The 12496-nt window shown below is 38.9% G+C and overlaps 1 protein-coding gene across 2 annotated transcripts in view; it reads right to left on the bottom strand.

Moving 5' to 3' along the window:
- The window catches only part of LOC110812794 (uncharacterized), a 30684-nt gene that overhangs the window by 11194 nt on the left and 6994 nt on the right, over positions 1-12496 (bottom strand). For both annotated transcript variants that reach the window (XM_022039641.2, XM_022039640.2), the window contains exons 9-10: positions 8407-8463; positions 8152-8320 (exon numbers count right to left, since the gene is read on the bottom strand). In XM_022039641.2, coding sequence (XP_021895333.1) covers positions 8152-8320; positions 8407-8463 — 226 coding nt within the window. The remainder of the gene's footprint in view (positions 1-8151; positions 8321-8406; positions 8464-12496) is intronic.

Raw genomic sequence — 12496 nt, 5'->3', positions numbered from 1 at the left:
TTATGGCAATTGGCACATCTAAAAGATATAATGATTTGTCACCATCATATCAAAAGTTTATTTCAACTCTTGATGGTGTGCAGGTTCCTCGTTCCATTCAAGTGGCCATCAAGAGTCAAAAAAGGGAAAAGGCTCTAAATAAAGAGCTTAGAGCGTTGGAGAAAAATGGTACATTTTAGATATTCCACTTGGAAAGAAACCAATTTGGTGCAAGTGGGTCTTCACCTTAAAACATAAGGTTGATGGAAACGTAGATAGGTTGAAAGCTCGCCTAGTTGTTAAAAGCTTTACTCAGTCATATAAAATTGACTACTAAGAAAACTTTACTCCGGCGGTCAAACTCAATGCTAATGGAGTTCTCTTTCTAGCCTTAAATCAAGATCGGCCACTACATTAATTGGATGTCAAAAATGTATTTTCAAATGGTAATCTGTAAGAAGAAGTGTATATAGAGATAATACCAAGACTTAAAAATTGTTCTGACACTAACAAGGTGTGCAGGTTGAGAAAATCACGTATGACTTTTGACGGATTTACTAAGACTATGATCAATCATGGATACACTCAATGCCAAGTATATCACACACCGTTTGTGAAGTTCTCTCCATGAAAGAAGATAGCAGTTATAATTCTATTCGTTGATAATATTATCTTAACACGTGATTATGATGAGGAAATATTGAGACTAAAGAAGCTTTTGGCCAAAGATTTTAGGATCAAAAACCTCAAACATCTAAGATATTGTCTTAGATAAAGGTGGCATGATCTAAGAAAAGTATATTTATCTCTCAACCTAGATTTGTTAAAGGAGACATGTATGCTTGGTTGTCAACCTACAAAAAATCCAAAGGATCCAACCAAGAAGATAGGAAATGGAGAAGCAGTGCACTTGTGAATGGGAATGATATCAAAGATTCGTAGGCAACTCATCTACTTCCCACATATTTCAGTCTGACATCAGGTTTTCTGTTTTAGTGTTGTGAGTCAGTTCAGAAATAATCCAACAAAAAAGCACATGAAAACTGTGAATAGAATCTTAATATATCTTAAAATGATCCAAGGCAGAGGTCTATTATTCAAAATAAAGGACAATAGAAATATACAGATTGAGCAAGAGATGTATATACTATAGGCTCAATATTCAAGTACATTCTTATGTTTGGAGAAATCTTATTACTTGGAGAAGCAAGAACAACAGTAGTCTCAGGAAGCAATGCTGAGATTGAGTTTAGAGCTTTTTCCCTAGCTATCTGCGAAGGAATGTGGATACAGAGATTACTCAGTGAAATGAGAACACAAAGTAGAAAGTCTATCCAAATGTTCTACGATAACTAGCCTGGCATACAAATTGCAAAGAACCTAGTGCATTATAACAGGACAAAGCACAACAACATAGTGTCAAAAGCCTTAGACGTGGCTCTAATCTTGTGAAAGTTTAATAGAGAAGATGAAGAACGAATAAGGGAGAAAATAGTAGATTTTTTTATTAATTTCTGATATGCTTACAGTCAATGAAATGAGCCTTTTTTATAGGCCTAAATACATTAAGTAAATTCATTATTCAAGGCGAAATCAAGCATGCTGGAGTTGCGCGGTCGGAATCGCGTGATGATGATGATTAGCATCGTCTAGGGGATGGATTTGGAAAGTAGAGGCATCGGCTGTGGAGTCTTGTTAGGGTTGGTCAACCCTAGTTCCAGTTGTTCTTCATTTTTCCTATTCTGCCTTTTTGTGTGCATATTTCCTTTTTTACCCTTCTTTCTGTAATAAACCCTAAAGGGCTTCCTGATAATACCCTCCCCTTGAACAGTAACCTTGTCCTCAAGGTTGAGATGCGGGAATTGGTATTGTAAATACTCAATCTTCCCATGTGCATTCTTCGAATGGAGGTCCTTCCAAATGGATAGGGACTTGATTTACGAGCTGATTACCCCGTAATATAGTTCTATGTTGTAAGATCTGTTGGGATTGTATACTGATGAAGTCTTTCGTGGTCTGTAGGGGTAAGTTTTGTTGATTTTCTGTATGCCGGGGATGTATTTCTTGAGTTGGGACACATGAAAAACTGAGTGAATCCTTGATTCTTCGGATAACAGGAGCTTGTATGCTACATTCCCAATTTTCTGAGAGACTTGAAATGGTCCATAGTATTGAATGGATAATTTGGAGTCTCATCCCTCCTTGAGTGTTCCTTGTTTGAAAGACTGTAATTTGAGCAACACCCAGTCATCTACTTTAAAACTTCTCTCACTTCGATGATTATCTACATATTGCTTAATTTTGGCTTGTGCCTGTAAGAGCTGTTGTCGTATGGTTCTGTTGGTCTCTTCGTGCTCCGTTAGGACCATCTCTACAAAGAGTAATACAGAGTCAAATTCTATAAAGTTGGAGAAATGTGGAGGTGAGTATCCGTAGAGTGCTTGGAAATGTGTCATCTTCAAGCTTGAATGGTATGAATTGTTATACCACCATTCAATCATAGCTAATCATTTGGCCCAAGTCTTCAGTTGTTGGTTAGTCATGCATCGTAGGTATATTTCCAGACACTGATTGAACCTTTCTGTTTGTCTGTCAATCTGGAGGTGGTATGCAGTACTGGAGAGCAAATTTGTCCCTAGTACCTTCATTAGTTCCTTCTAGAATAAACTGGTAAATATTTTATCTCGATCGATTACTATGATCTGTGGAACCTGGTGTAGCTTGTGTACCGTCTTCATAAAACTTCAGGCCACTCCGGTTGCAGTGAAGGGATGTCGTAAGGGAATGAATGTCCATACTTGGTGAAACGGTCCACTACCACTAATATAGTGTTCTTGTCTTCTCACTTGGGCAATTGTTCAATGAAATCCATTGATATGTGGCTCCTAGCGTGTGGTGGAACAAGGAGTGGTTGCAGTAATCTTGGAGTGAGAACTCGTTCTACTTTGCAATGTTAACATATATCGCACTGTTGGATCCACTGTAAAATTTATTTCTTCATATTAGGCCAATAGAAGTGTTGTTTGACCCTCTCATAAGTAGCTCAAACTCCAGAGTGACCCCCTACTGCTGAATCGTGGCACTGGTAAAGCAGTTGGTTACGAAGTTCCTTTTTATCGCTTATGACCAACTTCCCTTTGTATCTTAATATCCCCTATTGTAGGGAAAAGGGTGATCTACTGTTAGGAGAAACCATTAATTCTGATAGCAGTTGTTGGGTGAAGGGATCCTTGAAGTTATTGTCACTTATTTCCACCATCCAAGCAGGCATGAATGTTGAGAGGGTGTATAAGATTTCCGCTTCAGAGTCAGGGGTGTCCCTCCTTGAAAGAGCATATGCTACCTTATTGGATGACCCTTGTTTGTATTGGATTGTGTAATTCAAGCTTAGTGGCTTTCAGATACCCTTTTGTTGTAACATGGAGAAACTCTTTAATCTAACAAGTACTTTAAACTACATTGATTTGTTCTGATGACAAATGAGGTTCCTTCTAAATAGTGCCGTCATTGTCCTACGGCACAGAAAACAACCATTAATTCTTTCTCATAGACTGACTTTTTCTGATTCCTAGAACTGAGGACCTTACTTATGAAGGCTATAGGTTGGTTTTCTTGCATCTGTCTCAATAGTAAAGGGATCTCTGAATAGGGGCAGTCGTAGGACCGGACGGGAAGTCATAGCTATCTTTAACAACTAAAAAGCTTGCTCTACTTTTGGATTTCATTCGAAGGCAACCTTCTTCAACAATTTGGTGAGAGGTTGGGCTATGATTCCATAATTTTGTATAAACTTGCGGTAGTATCCTGTTAAGTCCAGAAAACCTCTAAGAGCCTTAATCATCCGATGAATGGGCCAATTGACTATAGCTCCAATCTTTCGTGGGATCTATTTCTACCCTTCGGCCTAAGATGATATGCCCTAGATACTCCACCCCTATCTGAAAAAAACAACACTTGGATTGCTTTGCATATAACCTGTTATCTCAAAGTGTCTTTAGAACTTTGTTCAAATGGATAAGGTTCTCTTACTCAGTGGTACTATAAACTAAGATGTCATCAAATAAGACCGATACAAACCTTCAGAAAAAAGCCTTGAATATGTGATTCATGAGAGCCTGGAAAGTAGCGGGGGCATTGGTTAAGCTGAAAGGCATCACCCTGACTTTATAATGATTCTGGTGTGTTCTGAAAGCTGTCTTGTGGATGTCTTCCTCCTTGACATTGATTTGATGATATCCTGCCCTAAGATTAATTTTAGAAAAAATATATGCTCTATATAGTTCATCAATAAAATCATCAATGATGAGTATGAGAAACTTATCTTTTATGGTCAGAGAGTTTAATTCTCTATAGTCAACGCAAAACCTCCGCGTACCATCTTTCTTTTTTACTAGCAGTACCAGTGAAGAGAATGGGTTATGGTTGGGGCGTATTAATGAGTCCGTCAGCATTTGTTGTATATGCTTTTCTATTTCGTTCTTCTAGGTGAATGAATACCTGTAGAGTCGAATATTCACGGCAGCATCATGTTTGGGCAAGGCGATGACATGATTGAAGGCTCGGGCCGGTGGCAACCCATGGGGTTCCTGAAAGACATCTTGATATTGTCTAAGTAGTGCTTCTAGTGCTGGGTTGGATATCTCAGAAGTAAGTACTTGCTCTGAAACTTCCATAATTAGAAATATTTTCCACCTTCGACCGTTTGCTTATGTTTGACCCACTGTTTCGCCTTTATTTCTCTTGCTTCAAATGCTTCGCGAAAGTCACAACCCTGCAATGATATCATAATTGAATCGTACCACTACATGGAGGAAGTCAAACATCATTGGGCCGAATTGCTTCATCCAGTACCCCTAATATCATGTTATACCCTCCTAGTGAGATGATGCGGAAATCGTAGGTGAACTTGAAGCCTTACATGGTCCACGTCACATCTGCGAATTCAAGGTGACCAGATATCTTTTGTCCATTAGTGACCATAACTGTTTGGGGTTTACTACTAACCACCTAATTCTTAATCCATTTAGAAGCTCATTCGTCTAGAAAGGAATGTGAGCTTCCACTATTTAGTAGGACTAACGACGCATCATGACCTGACAATTTTCCTCATATTTTCAGGGTGCTCCCTGTGGTGACCCCTTCTATTGTTTGTAGGGACAGAGTGTCAGTAAGGTCATCGCTCACCTCTTTAGCTTCCTCAAAGGCTTTGTTCTCCAGAGTCTCTTTTGGCATGATCTCCTCCACTGCCATGACAGCTTTGTTGGAGCATCGGTGCCCTGGAAAATACCTACCTCCACATTTGTAACAAGTTGTTAATCTTTTAGGATTTGTTCCCTTCCCCATGCCCCAGAAGGATCTATCATGGTATCGGTCTCTTTCTGATGAGGGAGGTTCATAACTAGGAAGATAGGGATTGCGGAGCTCTATGACTAATTGTTCTTGCAGTAAGGATTGTTCGAATGTTTGGTTGAGTGTTTGTGGCTTGAGAATCTTTATCATGAGTTGTATTTGTGGCTTGAGACCTCTGAAAGCACAGGATTATCTGCATGCATAAAAGAACGTAAGTGTTCAAATTTTTCAACAAATTCGAGAACAATACCTGTTTGGTATAACTTGATGAACTATTCTATGAAATCTTTTCACAAAGGTTCTCCAAATGGTCAGCATAGTTCTTCCACGAAATATTCTCAATCTAGGGTGTCAAACTTCGCTAGCCATCCACGATACTATACGTCGGCAACTTCGCCAAAATATAAGGACGCAATCTCCACTTTTTGTTCATCGGGAGTGTGGTGGATCATTAAATACTTTTTAGAACGCCGGACCCATCCGCGAGGGTTTCCTCCTTCAAACAGTGGAATTTCCACCTTAAGGAGTGCGTAAATGGGAAGCAGGCCGATTCGGTGTGCGATTGCGGTCGGTCCAGCAGCTCAAATGGGTGATTTCTATGTAGGCCAATTCGGACAGATTCTAGGCCAGGTCAAGTCAGACTGGGCCAGTTCGGACTGGGTCAGATCGGGATGGAGTGATACGGGCCAATTTCGTCGTGATCCAGTCCGCTGTATGATGGTTCCAGATCAAGGCAACGGAATCGGTAGTAAAAGAGACTCCGAGCCCTTGTTTTCCTACATCTGCGCCGTACGGGAAAGGAAGAAGGCCTCCACGCCAATGGGTCTCAGCTTCCTATCGTGCGGAGTTTCCTTCGGCCTGGTCGGCAGTTCCGCCTCGAAGCAGCTCGAGTACCACGCTGAACTGTCTGCGTGATTCATCCATAAATGCTGACAGCTTCAAATCGACTTCTTTTATGGTAAGTGATTTGGGATTATTTAGTTCGGTCATCGGGGCCTTCCCGTTCGATCGTGTTCTGGTGGCGATACCGGCGTACGATTCGGCCGGTTCTGGCTCTAATGCCACATTGTCAGAAGTTTTAGACATGGTTATGATCTTGTGAAAGTTTAATGGGGAAGAAGTAGAAGAAAATAGAGAAAATGAAGAACAAATAACGGAGAAAATAGTATACTTTTTTATGGATTTCTGATATGCTTACAATCGATGAAGGAGCCCTTCTTATAGGCTTAAATACATTAAGTAAATTCATTATTCAAGGCAGAATCGAGCTTGTTGGAGTTGCGCGGCCGGAATCGCGTGATGATGATGATCGGCGTCGTCTACGGGATAGATTTGGAAAGTAGAGACGTCAGCTCTGGAGTCTTGTTAGGGTTGGTCAACCCTAATTCCACTTGTTCTTCATTTTTCCTGTTCTGCCCTTTTGTGTGCATATTTCTTTTTTTACCCTTCTTTCTGTAATAAACCCTAAAAGGTTTCCTGACACATAGATCGACACTTCATATAAGAGAAGATTGAAGTTATTTAGCTAGCATACAAGCTTACAAGGTTCCAGATTGTAGACATACTCACTAAAACTCTTCCCATAACTACTTCGAACATTTGAGTCACAAGTTGTGCATGTACAATATCTAGAGTCCAGCTTGAGGAGTGTAGAATCCTTATTCAAGTCAGTAACTTAGGGATTATGGTAATCGGTGTTATCATCCCAGATCTTTTGGAATATTATCTTTTCGAATCCAGGATATTATCTTTCCTTGTCTAGTGTAGGATTTTTCTCCGATTAGATCAACTTATGGCCTGATATGTAGCTAGATTCTTACTATATATTATGCAGATTCTTCATTCAATAATAATAAGAAGAAAACCTAGAATATCTTCGTGGTTTCTTCAATGTCTCTTCTTGGTCTTCTTCAAGTTGTAAATGCACCTTGGAAGTCCTGATCGTAATCTAATCCTTGCCATAACAGAATGAGATCAGAAGAATATTTTCCTCCCCTCATTTTCCATTGTTTCATTTCACAAAATTTTTCCCTTAGCTCATTTCTTGAGCAACATTGCCCAATTGAGAATAAGACGTAACAGGCAGCATTCTAAATCTGTTGAGCATACCGAGGAGAAGATAACCACAAACAATCTGTTGCTGCATGAAATTAGTCAGCCAATACATGATAAGGGAATTTTTGCATTTCCATCAACTAAGATATTTGCTTGAGGCTGCTGAGTTCTTTTGGTCTCTGGGTATGTAGCCTTGTAATCCTTGAGACTAACTAAATATATAACAGATAATATCAGGACCAAGCAAGGTATTTTGTCTGATCTAATTTAATAGGACTAATTTAGAGTGAAGATTACCAATGAAGAATCCAACTATACTGCCACCACTCTATTCAACAGTGACAGTTAACTTCTCTTAGAGATGTTTGAATCACAGGACTACAAGCTACAATTCTAAAACTATGAAAGCCCTGCCATGTTGTGGGGTTGAAATCCTAGAGTATGCAGCTCAAATAACCAAGGGATCATGTTCTGATGCCCTGAAGATTTAGAAATCAGAATAATTGCCCAAAAAGATTTAGACTTGCCTACACCCACGACACTGTTTATAATCACACATTTCAATAAAGCTTTCTATAAATTGCCCTCTGTCAACCACAGTACATAATTAATTTCCAATATTACATAATTAACCCCAAACATTCAATTAATATACGATTGTCAGCAATCATAAATTATTATTCTTCAAGTATTCCATGGAAATGAAAGGAATAATACATGGTTTAATTTATAATTGTTACTTGAACTCTTATATAAACAAATACTTACTGAAGGGTAAGATTTCAGAACAGAAGTAATTGCCATGTACGCAAAAGCCAGGAAGCAGGGCCGATGATTTAACCGTGTTGCTAATGGAAAAATCATGAACAGAATATTTACATGGAAAACTATCAGAAAAAAGCTTCTGAAAAAATCGAAAACTTCAGCAAAGAAGTACCTGCAACAAAATATCAAGCAAATGAATGCACAAGTGCAAGACCTCAAAATTAGAAGATATCTATGTACAAGATAACTTGGGCTCACCACAAAACGCCTACATTTGGTGACAGATCTTCAATAGTGAGAATGAACCCATACGTCCTACAAAAACCAGTCCAACATATAAGTCACATTCTACTGCAAAAGATTTTAGAGAAGTGCAGTGTTATTTACTTGTCTATCTTCATATCCATTGAACATTAAAAATAAAAAAGAAACAAAAATATCTACATCAACACTAAACTAATGTTATTCAATTAATACAAAATCATATGTACTTGCCAAAGCATAATCCCGAGAAGACAAGAGCTCTAATAGCCAACAACATTACAGTTTTATGCATACCTGTTGATTTTTGAAGAAAAAATAATAATAATTTTATTTCTCACCCTTTAACTTATTATATTTAAAGTATTTATAGACTTCGTATCTTATTGATAGGGAAATTCTTATTTTACTAAATTTCTAATAATATGAGATTATTATTATCATAAAATCCTAATTATATAATATTAAATAATTAGATAATAAACTAAAATAACAAAATAATAAAATATGTTATTCAATACTCCCCCCACAAGTTGGTGCAAGGATATTGCACCAACTTACAAATCAAATTCTAAAGAGTCATCCTGCAGTTTACCAATATCAAATGATGTCCAAAAGATGCTGCAAACTGGAACCAGATCTGTCAGACAGCAACTCGTCTCGACTCAAAACGACTCAGTCTGACTTGAAACGGCTTATTCCGATTCAAAACGGCTTGACCCAGCTCAAAATAGCTTGAGCTTGGGTTCAGGCTTGCCTTCAAAACGGCTCGAACTTGACTCTAAAATGGCTCGACCCGGCTCAAAACAGCTCAATACGGCTCAAAAGAACTCGGGCACGACTCTAAAACGGCTCGGGCTCCATCGAAGTATCACAAGAGCTCTCACACGTTGCCACAGACCGACGGTTGTCCGATCACCAAGCAACTACATTCTGCCACCCACCACCGCCAGAAACTGCAACGCACCACTACCAAAAACACCACCCCCATAACCATCAGAGTCTCACGCGTTTCTGCCCGACTACCACGCGCCGCCGCCAGAAACAACACGCATCACAGAGAACTTACGGGGAATCAGCACAAAAGCTCCCAACTCGTCAGATCCAGCACAGATATGGTAAGAACACTAGAAATCGCCTTCGCAGAAAAATGGGCCGCCGTGGCTGGTTCTTCTCCAGCGAGTTCTGCTGCACGCAGAACCGATCGCGCATTGATCTATGCTCCTCTTCGCGGCCGCATAGTCACGTGACACGTATCTACATGTTTTCTATTCGTCAGCCTCTCTGTTCAAATCCGACATCGCTTCCTCTTTCTTCACAGCTTAACGCGGCCTCCAATCGCACAAATCTAAGCAAATCGCTTGTCGTGCGATTTCTTTTCGGCCAATTGCGACCTTTCGTTTTCAGGATTCATATGGTCGTGCTTGGACAGATCTCCCCGCGTGGCTTTTCTGGTTTCACCAGTCGCCACTGCCACCGCGCATTGTGGTTCGATTTGCCGCCCGCCGCCTCTATTTCTCCTTCAGGTGGCGGTTGAGGGTGACGAGAAGAATCATACATGTTTTTCTATGGCTTTCTATCTCTAACCTGAGTTGAGAGGAGGCCGGTGATGAATCTCCGACGTTGTTTAGGGTGGTGATAAAAGTAGAGTTAGATAAATAAGTACTACCCCAGTCTATTGTGTTATTTTAAGGTTTGAATAAAACTCTGAAATCTTTATTTGGCTCCGATACCATGTTGATTTTTGGAGAAAAAATAATAATTTTATTTCTCACCTTTTAGTTTGTACACTTAAAGTATTTATAAAATTTCTATTCTAATGATAGAAAAATTCTTATTTTACTAGACTTCCAATAATATGAGATTATTATTTTCATAAAATCTTAATTATAAGGTACTAAATAATTATACAATAAAATAAAATAATAAAATATGCTACTCAATAACTTTACGCCATAATAATAGTAAGCCATCCCTTAAAAATATCAAGAAGTTATACTATTTGATGGTGTCAATTCTCGTATCACTCACACGGCTAGATGCTATCAAATATTATTGAGAAGAAAAAATAAGCATATATTACCAAAATTGGGTTGAGCCCTCAACGTTTTGGCTTCAGAGCTCCCTTAAGCAGCAGAAATATTGTGGATGAGTGTATAAGAAAAATGTTGTCAAGAACCTAGATTGGCTGGAGAAAAAGTAAAGCAGTTGGTACAATTCTGTTAGGGTTTCTCTAGGGATTTGTAGTGCATTTCATTTTTTATGCTAACCTACTAGCAAGGACAACAGGCTGGTAACAGCTTTCATGTACTAGGGAATCTCACCATTACTGCCTACCAATGATTGGTGCAGCAATTATATTTATGTACAATCTAATTGAATGAGGAATACAACAAGAATCAGTAGAAAAGTTCCTTCATTTTTTCCATCATTCTCTACCTTTTTCTCCTATCCCTGTTCTTCTATTCTCCTACGTTCTCCTCTATCCTTTCTGTCTCTATTTCTCTATTTCTGCACCGTCATATTCACCTTCATGGTTACTTAAGGATAGATCATGAGCCAGTATCCTGACAAATGTTTGGTGTCCATCCCTTGGCATTAACTGAACCATTTTCACAAATATTTTTTTTTAAATAAAAAGTATAAACAGTATAGTTTTACTAAAGCACCAAAGAGGTGCAATCCATTTACAAAAGATATTGACAGTACAGTAATATTATCTACAATATGTCCAAAATCATCCACCATATACATGTTGTGCCCCAAAAAAATAGAGCCAAAATAATGATACCAACAATCTTTAATTTTTTACAATATCACTCTCCACCCCTTCAAAAGTCTTTCTATTCCTCTCTTTTCAAAGAACCCACAAAATAGTGAGGAGAATAAGTTTTATATATTTCTTCTTTTTACCCACCACACTCCCACTCAAATCTCCTCCTTCACCGAACCCGCCTCCACCCAACAAATACCCAGCAAGCCATGCACCATCGACCATAAATTATGAGCAATAGGACATCATGACAGTAAATGATTGCAAGTTTCAGCCGCCTACATAAATAACATGCATTCACCATCACTCTACCCCTGTCAATGGTCAAAAATTCCTTCCCTGCCTCCCAAGCGAAAAAAGCAACTCTAGGTGGCGCATGAGCTTTCCAAATCTGTTTGTAAGGAAACACTGCAGCTTCATTTTCATTAGACTCCATCAGTACATCATAAAAGGATTTAACAGTATAATTACCATCTTGTTTAGGTGTCCACACCAAAGTGTCACTGTTTTGATTCAACCGAATGTCAGAGAGCATCTGCAGAAGATCTTCATATTTTCCCACCTCCCAATCATTCAAATTTCTCATCACCTCCACATTCCACACCAACCCAAGCCCCCCACCAACATAAGCAACCTCCACCACAAGATATTTAATTTTAGTAATAGCATTAATATGCGGAAATTGGTCTTTAAGCTTCCCATTACAACTCCACTCATCTAACCAGAAACGAATAATATTGCCTCCTACCCAACCTCCACTTAACATGCTGGATGAAATAATTACAATTAATGTTAATCTTCCTCCATAAACTCAAACCATGTGAACGACTTGAAGAACACCATGATTCACCAGCCACCCATCTTCCCAAACACGCATCAACCACTCTCTTCCACAACCACTGCTCCCCCTTCATATATTTCTATAACCGTTTACCTAGTAACGCCTTATTCATCTCAATCATAGACCGGATACCAAAACCTCCATGCTTCACTGGTTTCTTCACCTCCTCCCACTTCACCAAATGAAACTTTCTTCTACCCTCTTCATCTCACCAAAGGAAACGACGTTGAATTCTTTCTAATGTTTTAGCAACCTTTACCGGGATCGTAATAATAGACAAGTAGTAAATAGAAAGGTTAACAAAGATGCTTTTGATAAGTGTAAATCTACCACCTTTGGATCAGAAATTCCTTTTCCAATTAGTAAGTCTCTTCTCAAAGGTCTCAATTACCGGACCTTAAGTCACTAAACCCTTATATTTGGAACCAAGTAGGAGGCCCAAATATTTTATAGAAAGTTTTACCATCTTACAC

This window comes from Carica papaya, chromosome 4 (genome assembly GCF_054855325.1).
Source record: "Carica papaya isolate Zhongbai chromosome 4, ASM5485532v1, whole genome shotgun sequence".
NCBI lineage: Eukaryota > Viridiplantae > Streptophyta > Magnoliopsida > Brassicales > Caricaceae > Carica > Carica papaya.
The sequence above is the reverse complement of the archived record's forward strand: the minus strand, read 5'-3'. Positions and strand labels throughout refer to the sequence as shown.